Raw genomic sequence first — 20,819 nt, 5'->3', positions numbered from 1 at the left:
ATCAAATGATAAGAATGTCATATATATAAAGATTAAAAATCTATTTTTCTCTTAGTATATATTTTATAACTCTTTAATTATTAATTCTTTTAAAGTGATTGGTGAGATCGTAGTTTTTTTTTTCTTGCTTTCATTGCGAAGCATTGTGCAATAAGCGATACAAAGTGACTTTTGTTCCGCCCTTGCAACATCAATTTTTATTAATTCTTGTCCAATTTTACCTTGGCAAATACCGACCACCCCAAACCCGCGATCGGGTTGCAACCTCACTCCTCTCTTCGATTGGTCCAATCTTCTCTATTAGCTTGGTCCGATAGAACAAAATTACTTATACCTATATAAATATCTAATATTTGTTTTATATCATAAGATTTTAAAGTTTTTATTTTTTTCTTTAAAATATATGTGTCTAGTTAAACAGTGCGACATGAATTAAAACAACAAGAATACTAATTAAAATATACTTATCATATTAATTAGTAAGTTAACATTTGGTTTGGCGGTTGGCTAGTTGTTTAGTTTAATTTGTGTGTGGTAAACACCTTGTAGTGGCATATAATGAAGACAAATAAAAATAAAAGTATAAAAACAATTCATTAGTTGTAACCCTAAAATAAAAGTGATTAATTGTACCGAAAGAATGAGTGGGAAATAAAAAAATACATACTATTCTAATCAAATTTCAATTGATAGCCACTATATGTGGTCTCTATAAATCTCTTATAATTCATAAAATTTCATCGCATTATATGGTCATTTTATATTTATATCCACAGAGTATTTTTTTCCTAGTTTTGAAAAATAAAGATTTTAGGAAAAGATTTTAAAAGTAGTGCTATAAGCGTCCGTTTTTTTCGTTTTTGTAATATATACAACAACAATAACAATCCAGTAAAATCCTATAACATGGGGTCTAGGAAGGGTAAAGAGTACGTAGACCTTACTCTTATCAAGGTAGGACATCTGTTTTCGGCAGACCCTCGGCTAAAAAAAAACATAAAAAGAGATCAGATAAAGTTTGTATTTGTATGTCATAAAAATATATGTTGTATGTATGTCATAATTGTATGTTTGGTATTGTCACGACCCGAATCCGGGTGTGATGGAACTCATCTCAACCCACCGAGATGAGTCAGCCTAATAACCAACGAAAAGTAAATGCGGAAGTAATTGAGATAAAGCAAGGTTTAACTTAGTCAAAAATAAATGAATAATCTCAAAATCCCCTAAGACTGGTTGTCACGTGTACAAGCCACTAATACATTACCAAAGTACGAAAGAGAATACAGTCACAATGTCTTTGTCTTTAGAATAGGACTAAAACATAATAAAAGAGTAAGAGGTGTCCGCTAGATGGATGTAACAGCTACCTCAACACTCGGAATGATAGCCTCGAATGTAGTAGAAAATAGTAGAAGATCCACCAGGTCCGGGCTCACAACCTACACAAGTGTGGAAGCAAGGGATGAGTACCAAACAACACGGTACTCAGCAAGTGGATAACTAAAACTAAGCAAAGCTCAATAAATACAAGTAATCCTATCCTCCCAACCGAACCTCCTTATCTACAACCTGCATAAAACCAACCCCAACTCTCCACTTGTACAATAATAACAGTAATACAGTCCACGAATACTCATCAATGAATCATATCAAGTCAAGTTCAACATATATAGAGCAATAGAGGGGTAAACACGAATTCACAAATATCAACAAAATATGATGCAATGCAATGAGATGATGCATGTATGTCCTATCGGTACACATCCGCTGAATTACAGTCTGGAATTCATGGGGGATATTTCTGTCCATATAACCTGTCACGGAGCGTGTGGTCCGTCCCCTCAATATATATATCCGGCAATGGAGCGTGTGACCCGACCCCTTTATTTTATAATACTTGTCACAGAGCGTGTGGTCCGATCCCTTTGTTTCATATTATCTACCACGGAGCATGTGGGCCAACCCCTTTTGTTTCATATCATTTTCAGTCTCAACACAATATGGTTGGACCCCTTGAGCCTTCCCTTTTCGTTGGGCCTCCAAATAAGTATAATCTAATCAAATAAATAACCACAATAAGATTTCGAAACTAACAACACCCATATTATTATATGTCTAGCCTAGACCCAAAACCTACCCAAATTTATAATCAAGTTCCTAATGTTGATGTCAAATAACATGTCAACTCTCATATTTCCAAATTTTAAGCCTAGGTTTAGGTTCTAATTTTCCCAATATCATAAATTTGACGGAATTCATAAAATATAATATACCTAATATTTAATTATCTATCTCAATATATCAAAATTCGGGAACTAACTCATTCTATGTCATTGAAGTCAAATCTGAAATTTTCTTTCCGATTATGTTCACTCATGATAAAATAAACTCACGTGTCAAATTTCAGTTAAAACGGATCGTTATTCAACCCCCAAATCAAGATTTTATATGAAGAACCCTAGGGTCATATTTTCTTATTTCAGCATTATTTTCTCCACCAATATACCCTAAATATATGTTCATAATCACATGAAAATTTAATGGAAAGAATGAAAATACTTACCTTGACGTTTTGGAATGAAAATTCCTATTTTTCTCTTATCCTTTATTTTTTCTCCCTTTCTTTTCTTTCTTTCTCCGTATTTTTTTCAGTTTCTGCGTTGTTTTTTTCTTGTTTATGCCGCCGCTCATCTGATGGCTTAATGCCATCAGATTATATATATATATTATTTTATTTATTTTTCTTTTATTATTATTTATTTTCTTCTTTTTCCTTTCTAAATTAATCATCTACTAAAAGTGACAAACCCTACTAACATATTTTATTAAATATAAGAAAAGTGGTATAAGTATTAAATAAACTAACACTTTAGCTCATCTGTTAAATTAATTCTCTAAAATTATCCCTCAACTAATTAACCAAAGTTACTAAATAGTCCAAATAACCCATTAAAATTTTACGGGAAGGGTCTCATATGAAAGGAAGAGGACTCGTTCTCAAAATGATCTAACGGGTCATTACAGGTATTTATTGTTGTTTCACTAAATCGCTTAATTATGATTTGATGTAAACACCCAATATTAATAGGGAAACTTACATAAATCTACAATATTAAGAAAACATTTACCATCTATAGCAATAAAAAAAAGCATTGAACACTTATAATACAGTTTTAATACATATTACATAGAACTATTTATAAAATATATATAATACAAGTTTTATAGATGGATAATACATTTATCACATACTTTAATAGACTTATAATACATTATGTTAGTTTCTTACTACAAAAACATAATATATATTTTAAAACACTTATAATATATTTATATTGTATGCATAATTCACTTTTAATGCAAATGTAGATTTATCATAGTATTGCTATGTATTACTATAAATAGTAATAAATAAAAAATATCGCTAAAATCAGTAATTAATTTTTAAAAAATACTCAATCAAGTAATTTTTCCATATTAATACATATCTGTCAAATAGAAGTTTTAGCTTTTCCAGTCTTTTGGCCAATTTGGGCTTCATAGCTCCTCTATAGAAAAAGTGACCTCTTGAATCCACAAATCCTATGGGCATAGAACAATGTTTGGTCATTGCCTAAACTTGGCCCAAATCCAAATCTGTTTTGCCTTCATTTAGCAGCACTAACTAAGGTTGTACAAGACAAATCGATAAACCGCACCAAATCGACAAATCGAACCAAATCGGAAAAAAACTCGACTAATAATTTGGTTTGACTTTGTTTGGTGTTTGAAAAAAAACCCGACCATTATAGGGTTGGTTTGGTTTTAACTAAAAAAAGTCAAACCGAATTCAAACCGATCCGATTATAGATATACTACTTTTAAATTATGTTATACATAAAAATATTTATTAAAATGTAATTTATAAATATTTTTTAAAATTTTTTCATAATTTTTGTTTTCTTTCTTACATTTAGATTTGGACTTGAGTAGCCCATCTAAATAATATACAAAAAAAACTTATCTTATAAAGTTATATTATAAAGTTAAAACTTCAAACAGTGTTGTGCTGTTGATATTTTGTACTAGAACTCTTTTTAAGAAGTACTGCTCTGTGCTTTTTATTTGATACTATGAGAAACCCGAAAAAATCCGAAAAAAACCAAAAAATCCGAGAAACCCGAAAAACCCGAAAAAACCCAAAAAACCCGAGAAAAATTGATATCGAAAAACCCGACCTTTATTGGTTTGGTTTGATTTATAGATTTAATAACCCGACACAAATGGTTTGGTTTGGTTTGTAAAAAACCCGAACCAACCCGGTCCATGTACACCCCTAGCACTAACCAAAGAAAGTAAATAGATGAATAATAGGTTAGGAAGTTAATTAAAAAATCCTATTAAAAAAAGTGGGTGTTCTTTTATGAGATTCAAGGTTCATTAATTTTTCTTAATCATCTATTTTCTTATACCAATAAACTAGATTTCTTTAAAAAAATCCTATTAATTGTTTTATTCTCTTATGGTGAATTTATGATTGGTACGAAGATGACCTTAACTGAGGCTTGGAGCAATAACAAAAGTTATTGTCCTGTGACAAAGAGGTCGCGTGTTCAAGCTGCAAAAACAACTTCTCGTAGAAATACAAAATAAAATTGTGTACATAAGTACCTACACGGTCCCGATAGTTCCCCATGTCCCGCGCAGAACGGGAACTTCATGCACTGGGCTACTGTTTATTTTCATGTGAAGGAAACCTTAAAATCAATTCATGTGTTCAAGCCGCAAAAACAACCTCTTGCAAAGATGTAAGATAAGATTGTGTACGTAAGAACCTACATGATCGATCTTGACAGTTCCCCAGGCCCACCTGACTGTCGTTTTCTTTTATGTGAAAGAAACTTTACAAACAATCACAGCTAAAAAAAAAAAACAGAACATATGCATTTCTGAGCAGTAGACTAAAGTTAAACCTTTCCATATTGTTATTAATAAGATTAAAACTGTTATTTTCAACAACATTACCAAATCATTTTGGCAATGAACTCAGCCTTGCTGAGTACAATACAAATTGAAACTTGGAAAACAGCATAATATATCAAAATGACTAGCTATATAACTCTCTAATGACTTGTGAGGAAAGGGTTGTTAAGAAATTCAATTCTTTCTCCAAACGTTTCACCCCGAGAATATTCATCAAATACGCGTTCAAGGGTTCCACAGGATGGTAGTCTCCGCGATCATAGAAGTCACAATGTATGGATCCATGTTCGATGCAGGCCTCCTGTCCTCGAAGTATCCCTTGCCTTCCTTCTCTGTGTCTCTTCCCACACGAATGGATGCACCACGGTTTGCAACACCCTAGACAATACAAACACATTAAACATAAAATGAGATACAAGACACATTTTACGGGGAATTTAACTTGTATACACTGACAGTATAAAAAACTATACATAGTTTCATCGTACCCATTTGAACGTGTTGATGTCAGCTGTTTCGTGTCTTCCAGTGAGACGACGTTCGTTGCCTTCACCATATGCTGCAATATGCTCCTTGTGCCTAAGTCCAAGCTTCTCAATAGCCTTCTTGATAACTTCATAGCCTCCCTCTTTCCTCATTGACTTAGTACTGGAAAAAAACACATTCCAAAGTTTCAATCACTTTGAAATAGAGAAAAAAAAAATACTAATCGCGGAGTTGAATATGAAATGTTATTAGTTACTATTACTCTACCTGTAATTTGTATGCGCGCCTGCACCATTCCAGTCACCCTAACAGTCAAAAAGTTACAAAAACGAGTATTTGAAAGTTAGCAAACTTAGGCGTTTGGACATGATTTGATTGAAATTCTGAAGGGAAAAAATCGAGTTATTGAAGTTGAAATTGAAATCGAGTGTACAAAATAGTGATCTTACCGGAATAGGTTTGGGGTCGAAAGAGACTACAACTCCAGCAATCTCTGTAATCCTCTGTTTAACAACCAAAATCAGTTAACGAATTCAATCCAAAATCCAAAAGTAAGAGAAATGAATTGACATTTAGGCTAAATTTATGGATAACTTAGCTACATTACCTCGAGAATGTAACGAGCTGCCCATAACTCGTCACCTGATGCAATGCCAACTGAAGGTCCAACTTGAAATTCCCACTGCATCACGTCGAATAATGCAAACAAAAGTTCAATAATCGTCCAAACTGAGGCAGAGGCAAATCTAAAGCAAGTTCTGTGAGTTCATTTTGTTTACTACTTGAACTATTTATACATATTATAATATTATTCTCGTTCTGAACTCACTTGACTCTATATTATGGATTTGCATACCTGTCCAGGCATCACTTCTCCGTTGATACCACTAATGTGAATACCAGCATAGAGACATGCCTTGTAATGAGCATCAACAATATCACGTCCAAAAGCCTTTCCAGCTCCAATTCCACAGTAGTATGGCCCCTAAAATCGATCTTAAAATTAGTCGAATTCATCACAAATCGCGATAGGACAAGGGGAAAATATGAATTTGCCTAAGATTTTCAATAGTTAAAATGCTGAATCAACTGATTTTGTAGTCTTAGGAAGTTGCTTGAAACAAAAAGGGCAATTGTAACACAATTTTTTTAAGTCAGTATTCTAACACAACTTGATACTCCCTCTGTTTCCGATTGTTTGTTTGGTTTTGACTTGATACGAAATTTAAGAAAATAAAGAATACTATTGAATTTGTAGTCTTAAACTAAAGATATGTAGAATATACCAAAATGGTTTTAAACATGTCGCGTGGAAAGTTAGAATTAACGAATTGCCAAAAAAGAAAAAATGCATTGTTTTTAAACAGATTAAAAAAGAGAGTAAGAAAAACAAATTAAAATGGAGATAGTAGCATATTGAGAAAAGCAATATTTGAATATTATCATCATCAATGCAACTATAAGAGGGAAAAAATTTAAAGCAAGAAAAAGATAATGGTTGAAAAACTAAATATGTTTGACACTTTTCCCCCTTTTATTCTATTTTTTTTTACACGTGAATATAAGTCTAATTAGGCATTGAGAATATATGCCTGAAAGCTATGTTGCTTGAACCCTCCAAAATATCGCCGCGTCCATGTTTCCCCCTTTTATTCTTTTTTTCCCATGTGAACATAAATCCAAATTAGATACTAAGAACAAATGCATGAAAGTTATGTTGCTCGAATCCTCCAAAATGTTGTCCCACCAAGATTGAAGGATCCAACACTGATACGTTCGAATTATTGGAGGGTCCGAACAACATATCTCGAAAGATGTGGAAATAGAAGAGAAAAATTGGCATTTGAACTGGGGAAAAAAGTTGTTGAAAAATTTACCTGTGGTCCAGGAAAACCACCAATAGGCCATCCAAGTGGCCAATTAATTTCTTTTTGTAGCAAGGTGTATTCTTGCTCAAGACCATACCTAAATTTACACAATTTATCAAAAAGTTAAGGAATTTCCAAAATGACATAAGGAAAAAAAAATCTAATTTGAAAGCTAAAATGAATATGTTAATATTCACGCAAACTGGCTCAAACAACACCAGAAGAAACCGGATAAGTACCATGGTTCCTCAACAACAACATCAGGGTTGCTAAAAATTTTAGCAGCATTGTGCCTCTTGTTTGTTGGAATTGGTTCACCAGCTGGGGTGTAACAATCACAGATGACCTTTAAGTAAAAAGAAAAAAAAAGAATGAAAAAATTGTCAATGATATGTATAAAGTAAACTAGTAAAGGATTTAATTTACACACACCGATAGCGTAAAAAATTTCCACACTAATCTAGTGTTCTTTAGCATGTTGCAGTCTATCTTATTCAGATCCTCCAAAAATGTCGTTACAACTCTGTTGAATCCTAAAAAATGTACTATAAATTTTGAAAGATTGGACAAAATACCCCAATGACATTCTTGAAGGATCCAAGCAACATATGACTTATAATAAGTGATCTATCTTATTTTTTCGAGTCACACTCCACTTTTTATGTATGATTACATGTAATTGTTGTTCTATACTATCAATATGTAAAAGTTAAACTCAAATGTAAATGTTTTGCTCACCAAGATATTGTTGCCCCTCCTGAATGGATCCTTGAAAATTGCTTGAGGACTGTATCAAATTACAATAATATTCAGATAATTGTCCTCATAAATATAGGGATGGCAGTGGGGCGGGACAGTGCGTATACAGGCAAGTTGAGGCTTAACTCACAAAAATCTCAACCCATCCCCCATAACAATTTAATCTATTTTCAATACACCCTGCTCTGCCCGCATAGCAATTTTATCTATTTTCAACATGCCTTGCCCGGTCCTGTCCTGCCCCACATAGTATTTTTTTCAAATTTTCAACACGCTCACCCCACCCCACCCCACATAACAATTTTTTATTTTTTACAACGCGCTCCGCCCCGCCTCGCATAACAAATTTTGCATACTTACTATAGGATCACTTCACTGTCTTCTCCAGGAGCTTGACCTGTGCTAGAACCATCATAATTCCATTTGGGAAGCTTTGAAGGATCATCAACAGGACCAACTAGAGTCTTTATATAAATTTTTTTAAAAAAAAACTAATTTAGAATTCTTCACATATAATCCAAAAAAATAAAAAAATAACAACCATGTTATATAAAATAAAATAAAAGATGTATTACCCTGGCTTTGCTCCTTACATCCATTCCTGATCCACCAATCCTGATTATAAACAGAACAATATTAACATCAAAACTAACATTTAAATTCAAAACAACATAATTCATTAATCATCATATAAGCAAAAATTTCATTTTACATATGTATTGTTTTCTTTTTCTTTTTCTGATTTCCACACAATGTCTGGTATCTCGGTATATTCAGGTTCACGCCAAGATGTCCCATATAAGAAATAATGACACTCCTTAACAAACATGACTATATAGCGGTACTCGAACCCGAAACATACATATATTTTATATATTACAATGTATAAAGAATGAAAACAAATCTCCAGTAGAGAAATTAATACAATAGTGTATAGAGAGTATATATTTGTCTCAAACTATCATTGATTCAGGAGAAAAACATGATTTTCTTTTTTTTTAAAAGTCAGGGGGTTCAAAATACCAATGTAAATATTACTTCTCTATGACAATAAAGAAAAAAATGAATAAAATGAATTGACTGATTATGAAAACTTTATAATTCACCATTTTGGATTTTCAAAAACAAATTAAGATTTTATCATAGCAAAAATGGATACTAATAAAAAAACAAATGAAGCATTGGAGAAAACAAATGGGTTCGACACAACTCAGTAAGTAACTTTAGCTCTGACATTATATTTGTATTAAAAGATGTATTCATAACTCGGCAAACTATCCCTTTCTGAAACTCAGAACTTATAAACTCAAAATCCGAGCGTTGCCTCAATTCATAAGAACCATATTACAAGAAGAACCAAAAAGAATACTACAAAAGAACTAACCATATGTATTCAGCAATGATTTTCTCAGTGGAATCAGAGAGACTGAGATTGACAAGATCTGAAAGATGAGCCATTATGTGGAAAATAATAATAATTCAAAGTTTGAATTTGTTGAATGAGAGAATTTAATTAATTTGTATAAGTAGAGGTGAAGATGAAGAGAAGCAGTTTCCTCTGTTTTTATAGGCAGCTAGAGAGAGTGTTGGTTGTATAAAACTATTCAACAACAATAATAATAATAATAATAATAATAATAATAATAATAATAATAATAATTATTATTATTATTATTATTATTATTATTATTATTATTATTATTATTATTATTATTATTATTATTATTATTATTACTTGTTCAACTTCTAATTAATGTTCGTCTTTTTTGGTATTCCATATTCGCATTGGAGTTTAACTATATTTGGATTCATGATCAAAAATTGTACGGTGAGGGGTTAAAACATTTTCTAAGCATGGCAACTTTGTACATCATATGACTTGAACCCGAGACCTCTATAAGATAACAAACATTTTCCTCAATACCAGACATATACTAAGCTAGTTTTTGACCATAGATTTTGAATTCGATTTTAAAAATTTATCTTTAAATATCCATTTGGTCATAATTTTTTTCAAAATCTAATTTACTTCAAGTTTTCAAAAATCAGCTTAGACCAATTTTTCACAACTTTAAAAATTTCAATTTCAAAACTTATGATCCAAATAAGAATCAAGAAAAAAACAAAGTTTGGGGAAATTGATTTTTCTCAAAGAGTAAGAAATTAATCAAAAGATATAAGAATATAAAAAGAAAAAAAAAGTATCCTATTGTTCTCATAATGCCAAAAGTATCGTGCCGTAGTAGAATGGTTGAGATCTACCTAGTCAAAAGTTTTGAGTTTGAATTTTCAAAAATGAAAAGAATTATTTAGAGTGTCGCTCCCATAAAATAAATTTTATAATACATGAATTTGAATTTAATTGAACCTCAATACGAATGAATATTAGATATCGTATATTTAAAAAGATGTCAAATGGTGTATGGTGAAGGATTTTATTATCTGAAGTAACCTTTTGATTTGTTCTTATAAACATGCTATCGTCCAACATGTGTATTGTTGCAAACCAATTTTTTTCATTCACGTAATTCAAAGATATTTTTAGATATTTGCAACATAATCAATTATATGGTAAGCTTGCTCTTCCTGCGGAAGTAGGGGTAAGGGGTTTATCTGAATTCATGAGATAAAAAAAATAATTATTATAATATATACAAAAAATTAATTTTTTTTATATATATAATAAGTATTGAATTATCTTTTAGCTTCTCTGTACGTTTAATGTTTTATATTTTATATTTCATTCCTTAGTAAAATATTCTTCCCTTGTTCTTGTCGTAGCATAGTAGTACTTTATTCATTTTAATTTGTTTGTCTTATTTTAATTTGATACGGAGTTTAAATAATTTAAAAAAAATTGAATTTTATGGTCGGTCAAATGTATCAAAATGCATTTAATATTGTGAGCTTAAATATGTCATGTGAAAATATTAAATTAAACCGTTGTCAATTTTATTTTTTGAAATATACTAAAAGAAAAATAGGACGGACAAATCAAAAAGGGTGAAGTATATGTTATTCAAATAAGTAGGTAACTTATAATTAATTTTGTTACAATAAATTATGTTATATTTAATTTTCCAATGACGATGTGGCTTGTACGGTAGATCAAATCGTGAGACAAAGCATAGGTTTTATCGTCCGATTAGTAAATTACAATGATTAGAATTTCATACTCTCTCCGTCCATCTTTACTTGATCCTGTTGATTTAGCATAGGAATTAAGGAGTAGTAAATAATAAGAGTAGCTTAATCAAATTATTCCTATTTAATATAAGTCATCTAAACAATTAGGATCAATTAAATCTAACTAAAAAAATTCGTGTCAACTATAAAAACTCCTTAAAGTTTCTACCCCAACTTTAAAAAAAAAAAGATTTTAAAGTGGCGCATTGGTTTAGAAGGAGCATACTCCATTTATATTGAAATAGAGGGACATGAAGGGACGTGTAGTTGATCATTTATTAGACTTTGAAAGTTTAACTTTGACTTATAATTCTAAAGTATTGAAAAATCTGATGTAGTATTAAATAAGGGTAAAATGGATAGAAATAGGTAAATTATCCATTGATTTTAGAAAGTGGACAAGTATTGTTGGACATCCCAAAAAATAATATAGGGGTCAAGTAAATATAGACGAAAGGAGTATTTAAGAATCGGAGTTTTGTAAATGTGGGACCCAACGCCACCTCGAAACAACCAATTGTCGCATTTGGATTGGTTCATCTCGAGCCAATAACTTGTTTGATCAAACTTTTGAGTTTTGAGAAATCAAAAGTATATCGTAACGAAATTTTCACCATTTCATAAGTACCTCATGAATAATGACCGAAATCCCAATGATACACCTTAACTTAACTAGGGTCCGATTAACCCCCCACCCCACCCCATCCGAACTCATTTTTTTTGCATTTTCGTTCACATTTTGTGCTGATGTTGCACCTTCAACCAAATAAGTTGGTTGTGTTTGTACACACTCGCCACCACGTCAGTAATTATTTTTTTTAAAAAAAAATTAGTTTTTAAATCTTTTTATTTTCTTCATCTACACGCCATTTTTATTTTTAAAAAAGTTCTTGTATTTAAATTTTTTTACTTTCATTCATAGTATTTTCTCTTTTATTTTTCTATTGATTTTGTTTACTCTTTTTATTTTCTCTGTCTTTCCTTTTTGATATGATTTCAAATTTAATTTCATATGCTTGTATTTAAAATTAGTTAATTTCGAATGAATATCAAAATAATTAATAAAATATAAAAAAATTAAAATGTTAAAATTAAAGAACACTTTTTAATTATTTTTTTTTAAAAGAATCCACATAATTTTTTAAAAATAATTAAAAGTGAAAAAATAAGAAATTAAAAAAGGGAAAAAAATAAAAAAAATTAAAGTAAGGAATAAATTAAAATAAATATTTTAAATAGAAAAAAATGATAATAATTAACACTAAGTTGCTTACGTGGCTTAATATTAGCCGCACGAACATGTCACAGATTTATACGGCATATTGAACGGCTATGATTTCTTATCGTGCCGAAAAATTGATTTCCACTTATCTTTACTTTACCAAGTAGTGAATATCGATTTTGACGTTGTCATTCATGATATTTAAAATTTTACATGATTGAAGTTTAGAAAAATATAATTGAAATGCAATTATTTTTGTTTGATTATAATTATTGGAGTAAGATTTGTATACACTCTACCCTTTTTAGATTTTACGATATGGAATTTCACTGGATTATTGTTGTTGTTGTATAATTATTTTTTGCTTGAGCTTTAGCCACTTTTTGTCTGATTTCTATCATTTATGACTGAATGCATACATATATAATTGCATTGAAAACAAAATGATTGAAGAAAGATAAAAATAACTAAACTTCAAGCAAAAATGCATAAATTTCACTTTACTAATACGTAACTTCAAATATTTTGTCTAATATTTATTTTTGTCAAGTTTAACTTCAAACATCAACTAGTGATGTCAAAATAAGTTGTTCCATAAATTTTTGTGGCAATGATCCAATAAACTTAAACATAAGTTTAAAATATCCCGCAAATATATTATCCAATAATATTAATCGTATGTTTATATTTTTTATTTGAATGATCAAGGATTTTATGATGTTTATTTATTTGTTTCTTCATTTTATTGGTGTAAATAAAATAAAGGTAGTTGATATCTGCAAATCGCCAATTCTTTTTTCCCTTTAAACACCTTGCAATTAAACCTCTGACTTTTAACATTAATTAATAAGATTCTATGTTTTGGTTAGAAATTAGAATAATACTATAGTTTAAAATATATCTATGTGTATTAGAACAACTACAAGAATCTTATGTACCCCACCAAAAAAACTATAAGAATCTTGAATTTGTATTTTTTTGTTAATAATTGTTATTGTTAAGTCAACTAAGGGAAATATTATTAATTTGAATAAAGAGTATAATTTTGCTTGAGTCACTTTCATGGACAAATTATCTGCATCTAGATCTATTTCCTAACAATAAACTATTAAAAAAAAACTTCAAAAAAAAGAAAAAAATGTTGAAAAATTTCTATTATATTATGTGAAACTATTCGTATGAAAGTTACAATTAAGTACACAGAGAAAAATATCTTTGTTTTTTTCTTGTTTCCTATATTGTATCTGGTATGCGCAATTTGGTATCCAATTAATTTAAATTCACATTAAGAAATCTCACTTTGAAACGGAAGCACGGGGAGGGGTTGGGAGGGGGGGATGGGATTCCTTTTAAAGACAGATTTATAGTAATACTTATTATTTCACCACAACATTTGGAGTCAGGAGCAAATGTAGTGCAATAATTATTGATTCACATGAATTTAATAAGTTTCATCAAATCCATATATTTGTATTAAAAAAAATATTAAATATATAAAATATATATCTCAAAACTCAATTCGTTAATTCAGTTATAATAATGACATCAAGTGAAAGAAGAAAAAAATAGCAAATACAAATTGTGTATGAGTTGCAATATAATCGATAATGGATTGTGTTGAAATAATTTATGATTCCTCCTATCTTTAAATACATGTCTCGAATTCGAATTTTTGAAAAAGAAAAAAATCATCTCGTTAAAAGCGTTAGCTCCAAAAATAATACATGCAATGCACTAATTTAAAATTAATCAAATTGTAATATCGATATCAAACCGTGGGCGGAAAACTAAAGAAAAAAAAATAGTTGCAATATATATGTTTCAGAAACCAGAAAGGCCACTAAAAGCTGAAAAGGTAAAAGCTAACATGAAAGGTCATGGACGACCATGCAATGTTAGAAAATGACATTATTTTATTATATTAGTTATTAGACAACTACTAGAGTTGAATTTTAACAAAAATAAATTAATTATTACTAATCAGTCTCGTAATCATCATAATAATGTCTTAATTAAGAATTTAATATATAGTTGACAATTTGCAACTACTAATCCTCACATATTTCATCCAAGTTGGCAAAATGATTCTTCAAATTTATATGTAGTGAATCTTGAAAGAATAGTAAATAAATAGGTGGATGATGGTTGTGATGGTGAAATTTATTTTTTGTTTGACAAGTTAGACATATAAAGGAAAGAATAATTGAAAAAAAAGTATGAATATATATATTTTACTCAATTTGAAAGAGACTTGCTAAAAGCAATAATAATACAAAAAATAAAGTTGAAAATTAGAGAAAAAGGCAAAAAAAATTGTGTTTTAAAAACCTGTTTTAATTTGACTCATACATAGATACAATATTTTGATAATATATCAATGTATTTTAACATGTCATAGCAATTTGTGAGAATAAATATAGAAGGTGTTACAAGATTCGTCTTAATCTCCAAATATATAGTAGATTAATGTTGTATTCTCATCACTTTTTTATGTATATATTTTTTTATATTTTTAATTATCTTTATTAAAAATTGTAGCTCCGTTATTGATGATGGTTGAAATATTTAAACATAATGATATTTAAAAGAAAACATACACTATGATTCTCTTGTAAATTGCTCCGTTATCTAGACAAAACATATCATAATAATAACAATAATATAATATATATATATATATATATACATACATATATAGTACTGCATCGAGGTTCATTAATTTTTTTTAAAAAAATTAGATGCATTTTATTATATGCAATATGAACAGAAAAAGTTCGCGGCTAATCGAAGTGGTAAACTAAGCACGAAAGTTTAAAAAGATTCTTAGTACTAAAAACAAGACTAATTAAATATATCAAGATAGCCAGTATTGTTTGGTATAAATAGCAAATCGTTACTTTTGTAAACTTCTTGTTCTTATATAGATGTATAAGATTATGATGTTTAACTAATTAAATATATCAAGAAAGCCAGTATTATTTCGTATATATAGCAAATCGTTACTTTTGTAATGCAATTTGTTCTTATATAGACATATAAGATTATGATGTTTAAGTTCAAATTTCAGCTAAAAAAAGTATTAAATCATTTCTTTCATCAATAAGCCAGTCCAAATAAATTCAGATATGACATTAGGATCGTTGAATTCGATCATTATATTTATTAAGGTAAACAAATTTTAATAGACAACTAACTATCACATAAGATTAAAAATTGTAGTAATTAAGTTATAGACACTTAGATTGAGTATCACTATACCTATAACTCTAGTAAAAAAATTAGTAGGTGCATGTAATCATATCAAAAAGGTAGATTTGACCTTATATATATGGACTAATTTGAATGGTCTAGTAACAATATAATGTATTTATTTTGTTCCCTTTTTATATTCACTGGCCTATGGATGAGGAGGAAGAAAAAAGAAGGCATCAGATACCAAAATTTTGTGAAAAAAACTTTACAAATTTTTGTTGAAGTTATAATTGAATCTTGGAAGGATGATGAATTGGTGATGATAGTTACAAGAAACAAATTCATTGGATGTCATGCTCTGACCAATCATGTTGAGCACATATTCTCTTCTTTTACTTTTCTTTTTTTTTTCCTACTCGGTGTGCGATATTTGTATTAAGTCTTGACTAATTAAAATTTGTATCGTGTAAGGTTTATTAAAGAAAAAAAATGTTTTATGTAAAAATAACATATTCAATTTAATCCTACATATGGAATTTAAGAAGATGGTTGTATATGCAGATTTATTCCGATCTTATAAAAATAGACATTGTTTATAATATAGATGCTCGACTAAAATAAAGCATATCAAATCAAATATATGAGGAAAAAGTACTCATATTAGATATTTTTTCATACCTCAAAATTTGAGTCCAAAATTTTAATTAAGAATGTAGAAATCATATTCATCCGACTAGGACGGACGGTGGCCTGTCCCTTTACTCGTTTGGATGGCTACTTGCTTCCCTAAAGTAGTAAAGTTTTAGTCAAATCTTATCTGTGATCTTTCCTTTTTTTTCATTTATTTTTAAGTTACATATAATGATGAGACTATAATTTTCTTTTCTTATTAAAATTAATGATCTCGTCAACTACTATCAATCAACAATTAGAAGTAAGTAATAAATAAATAAAAAGGTGCACTGAGAAAAAAAAAAAGTATACATACCTGTGATTAAATAGTTTTTGGTGAGTAAATTAATATTCTCTACGTTCTAACTTATGTGATAATATTTGATAAAGTGTGCAGTTTTTAAAAATTAAAGAAGACCTTCGACATTTAAGTCTAAAACGTATTTATTCAAAATGAGTTGATGAAAGTTACAATAAATTATGTCATTAAGGATAAATGAGAATGTTGAAATTAATTAATTTTCAAAAAAAAATAATCAATATTATTTGGAGAGATAAAAAGATATATATATTACATAAAATGAGACAGATAAATCGATATATATTAGTTCACAAATTCACAATTGAATTACTTCTCTTTGTTTTTTCATTCAATATATGTCTAGTATCCACTTAAAGCCCGATTAATTCGAATCAAGCGAAAAAATCCTACTTTAATTAGGGTGTGTGTTTAAAATAACTTCAAAGTGCAATAACACACCATGAAAAAGATGTCTCAATAGAGTTATACATTGCCTTGACTTTTGTTAAAGAGCACAATTTTTTCCTTTTGAGGCCACAGAAACGGCCCAATGACATCCATGAATCAAATCAACAAACATTATCCAAATTCGGGTTGTGATAAGATGAATAAATCATTTTATTCATAATCAGAAGTTTCAGATTTAAGTTTTAAAATGAAAAAATAATAATTTCTTTGACATGAAGTGTTTTCCTCTTCAATGAGTCATACACAATACAAATTTGATTAGTAATATGAATACTGAATAAGAAAAACCATCCAAATTCTACACCACTTGATTAACATGCTTATCTAATATTCCTCTTAGATATAGCATGGGTTTCCACATCTACCAAAAACAGCTTTTTTTTTATGCAAAATCAAAGAAGCAAAAGTACATAGCTATATGCAATGGAATTGTCACTTGTGGTGTTGGGGACCAAATTAATGGATAAAAATTAAAGTGAGGATTCTTTGAAGAGCAACCGCATACTTGTAGTCAATTTGTGAATGGCAAATTCATGGACAATAGAACAAAAAAATGTTTTAAAAGGTAAAATTATGACTAGTAATGAATGAGATAAAGTGATATATGAAAAGCAATTTCATATTATGATCTTCTAGAATGTTATGTATGTATGTCCATGCGTCTTCTAACATGTCGTGTTATTTCACAATTGAATTAATTTAAATTTCTTTAAAAAAATTGAAGTTAAGGATTTGTGAAACATGTAATGTTGCACCAATGTCTAACCATTGGTAAGAGTACTTGCCAACCTTTAAGGAACAAAGGAAATTTCATAAAACTTTAATCAACGATTAATCTCAATTTGAAACAAGATACAAGAAAAAAATAGTTGATTTTATGCTCACTTTTTCTCCCTCAAGCACGAAAGATTAAGGATAATTGAATTAATGACGACCTGATAAGAATGTATACATACAATTTTTAAATGTTGTTTATCCGCCTATAAGTTTAAAAATGCTTCACTTGGACTACGAATTTTCTCATTGGTTGATTTACGAAATCACCTCTATAAAAGATATGCTTTATGGTGGCATCCATCCCTTGCGCTCCAAATTTGATTTAAAAATCTTTTTTCTCTATTTGACGACAACATATATAATATATAATTTAATTATACAATTTATAATTTGAGAATTTTGTATAAAACAAGGGAAAAAACTATGTTACAGATTGTAATTAATTGATAAAATGAGAATTAAAGATTTTTTAGGGTCTGTTTGGAAAGCCACCCGGTAATTGGAATTTGTGTAATTACTAGGGTAGTAATTACTGGCCTAGTAATTACACAGTCTAATAATTATGATGACCTGTTTGTTTGTCACAGTGTAATTACAATTGTTTTGTTTGGTGGCACAGGTGTAATTACAAGATTATATTAAATTTTAAAAATAAAAGTTAATTTTCTAAATTTAAAATTTATATTAGACAAGGATATTTATAAATGATATTAAATTAAATATTAATTAATAAACATATGTTCTTAACTAATATTATAAAAATAATTTATTTATATTTTTTAAATTAGTATATTTTAAATAATTTAATCAAATAAACTAAAAGTATAAGATTTTTATGAACATCATGAAATGTATGTTTGACAATAATGTTAATATTATAAATATAATGTCATAAAATTATTAAAACATTTAACAAAAAAATAATCTATCAAGTTTAACTAAAAAACAAATGTTTTGCAATGTGAAATATCAAGTCAAAGTACTAAAACAAATGAAATTGAAAATGACATAAATCCTAAATTCAAAACAAAAAATTTAACATAATGCTTTTATATCAAATTTTAACACAACGTACATAAATATGATTTTAAAAATTAGAACACTAACAAAATTATTTTGAAAAAGAAAATAGAATAATATTAAACAAATAATATGAAAAATTGCATGGAATAAAAAACTAAAGGTTGAGAATGAGAATAAATTAAAATATAAATAAAAGAAGAATTTTAAAAAGCTTCATTTAATTAAATGATGTAATTACACCAATTTCTTACCCTCTCTTGAGAATTGAAGAGTGTAATTACTTCCCTTCAATTACAGCCAATTTCTGTCTTACCAAATAATTACTTAGTCTATCAAACATGCAAAAAAATGTGATTACACCGAATTGCACCAAATCTCAATTATATTGTGGCTTTCCAAACATGCTCTTAAAGAAAAGAATAAAGAGCAAAAACTAAAAGGGAAATGGAAAGAAATAGATGGGCTTTATTTTAGATAATAATAGGCATATAGTACAGCCAGTCCAGCATAACTGTTGGGCCTTGTCGGGAAAACAAAGGCTAATTATTTTACGGCCCAAATAATTTTTTTCAGCTCTCGGTTCAATTTCTTTTCTTTTTTTAAAATAATTTTTTTTTGGCATCTCAGGACCTTTTATTCAATTCAAAGCATACACAAAATGGACAAGTGAGGGTTGCTCAGTTGGTTAAGCACCTCTACCCACGACCGGTAGGTTCTGGGTTCGAGTCACACAGGAGAAGTGTGGAAACACTGAAAAGCGTCAAGAATATAAAGAATGTAGACATTGTCAGTCCGCATGCTTATTTTATTCACAGCTTCAGCATTATTTTGATGCAGCACTTTTGTCGGGAGCAATACCAAATTCACTTCGAAAGGAGTATAAATCCTGCTAGCCATTTCCTCTGTTTGCAGATATTTCATAAATTAATAGTTCCATCATCTTCTTCTCCTCCTTTTACCTTCACCCTTTGCATGGTGAAACTCTGATATAGGGACATTGTAGTTTGTCAGCGTTAACTAATCTCCTTCCTGTTGATTCTAGCTCAAGGAAATGACCAAAAATGTTGATACCTTTGTCTATTGCTAGATTAGTTAGGTAGTCAGCTAGTTTGTTTCCTTCCCTCATTATGTGTTGAAATTGAACCTGCTTGTTTTCCAATAACTCCCTTATTTGCTCAATCATGCTAGCTATGATCCATGGACAGTCCCACTTTCTTGTTAGTATTTGTTTTATCAATAGGGAGTCTGTTTGCATGATAATTCTGTGGTATCCTGCTTGATTGCAATGTTTTGCTGCTTCCAGTATAGCTTTAGCTTCTGCCTCCGTATTAGTTGTGTCCTCTATTATCTCCCCCTTTGCATAAACTAGATTTCCTCTTTCATCTCTTACGCAGAAAGCATACGAACTTACCCCTGGGTTTCCTCTTGATGCCCCATCAGTGTTGTAGTTAACCTATCCTGCAGGAGGCATCTCCCATTGTACTTTATTGATTTTGATTTCTTGTAATTCTTGCATAATCTCTGGCCAGTTATTGGGAAATTGATGCTTGGGTTTTCTGACTTGTAGTAACCTTAGGATATTTCCAGTAATGTTATGCGCACTCCTTTGCCAAGTGGTACCTTGATAATCATGCTTTCTATGATTCATTCTTCTCCACAGTTCCATATTATAATGCTTGGGATAACTTTAAAATATGCCTTCATTCCTTACCTTACATCAGCTTCCCACCATTTCAAGATGCTTTCCCTTAGATTTAAATTTTGAATATTTAGACATGCAAAAGAAGAGAAATAGGACCAAATCTTGTTAGCAAAATCTGATTGCCGAAGTCTCCTGCTCCGGTTTGGTACAACACCAACACCTCGAAGGCCCTTGTATTCCCCATCTTCTAATTCTATC

At 29.5% G+C, this 20,819-nt stretch overlaps 1 protein-coding gene across 1 annotated transcript; it reads right to left on the bottom strand.

Moving 5' to 3' along the window:
• Window positions 1-4,944: 4,944 nt before the first annotated feature.
• LOC129871400 (glutamine synthetase cytosolic isozyme 1-1) lies at window positions 4,945-9,602 on the bottom strand. Its single transcript, XM_055946310.1, has 12 exons — window positions 9,463-9,602; window positions 8,654-8,693; window positions 8,439-8,542; window positions 8,058-8,106; window positions 7,559-7,665; window positions 7,329-7,416; window positions 6,308-6,436; window positions 6,059-6,133; window positions 5,901-5,954; window positions 5,719-5,756; window positions 5,454-5,613; window positions 4,945-5,343 (listed from the first exon to the last, which is right to left on the bottom strand). The coding sequence occupies exons 1-12, from the start codon at window positions 9,534-9,536 to the stop codon at window positions 5,191-5,193; spliced, it is 1,071 nt and encodes a 356-aa protein (XP_055802285.1). The 5' UTR covers window positions 9,537-9,602; the 3' UTR covers window positions 4,945-5,190.
• Window positions 9,603-20,819: the final 11,217 nt, after the last annotated feature.

The sequence above is a fragment of the Solanum dulcamara genome, chromosome 10 (genome assembly GCF_947179165.1).
Source record: "Solanum dulcamara chromosome 10, daSolDulc1.2, whole genome shotgun sequence".
Lineage (NCBI taxonomy): Eukaryota > Viridiplantae > Streptophyta > Magnoliopsida > Solanales > Solanaceae > Solanum > Solanum dulcamara.
This window is presented reverse-complemented; position numbering and strand designations above follow the sequence as displayed.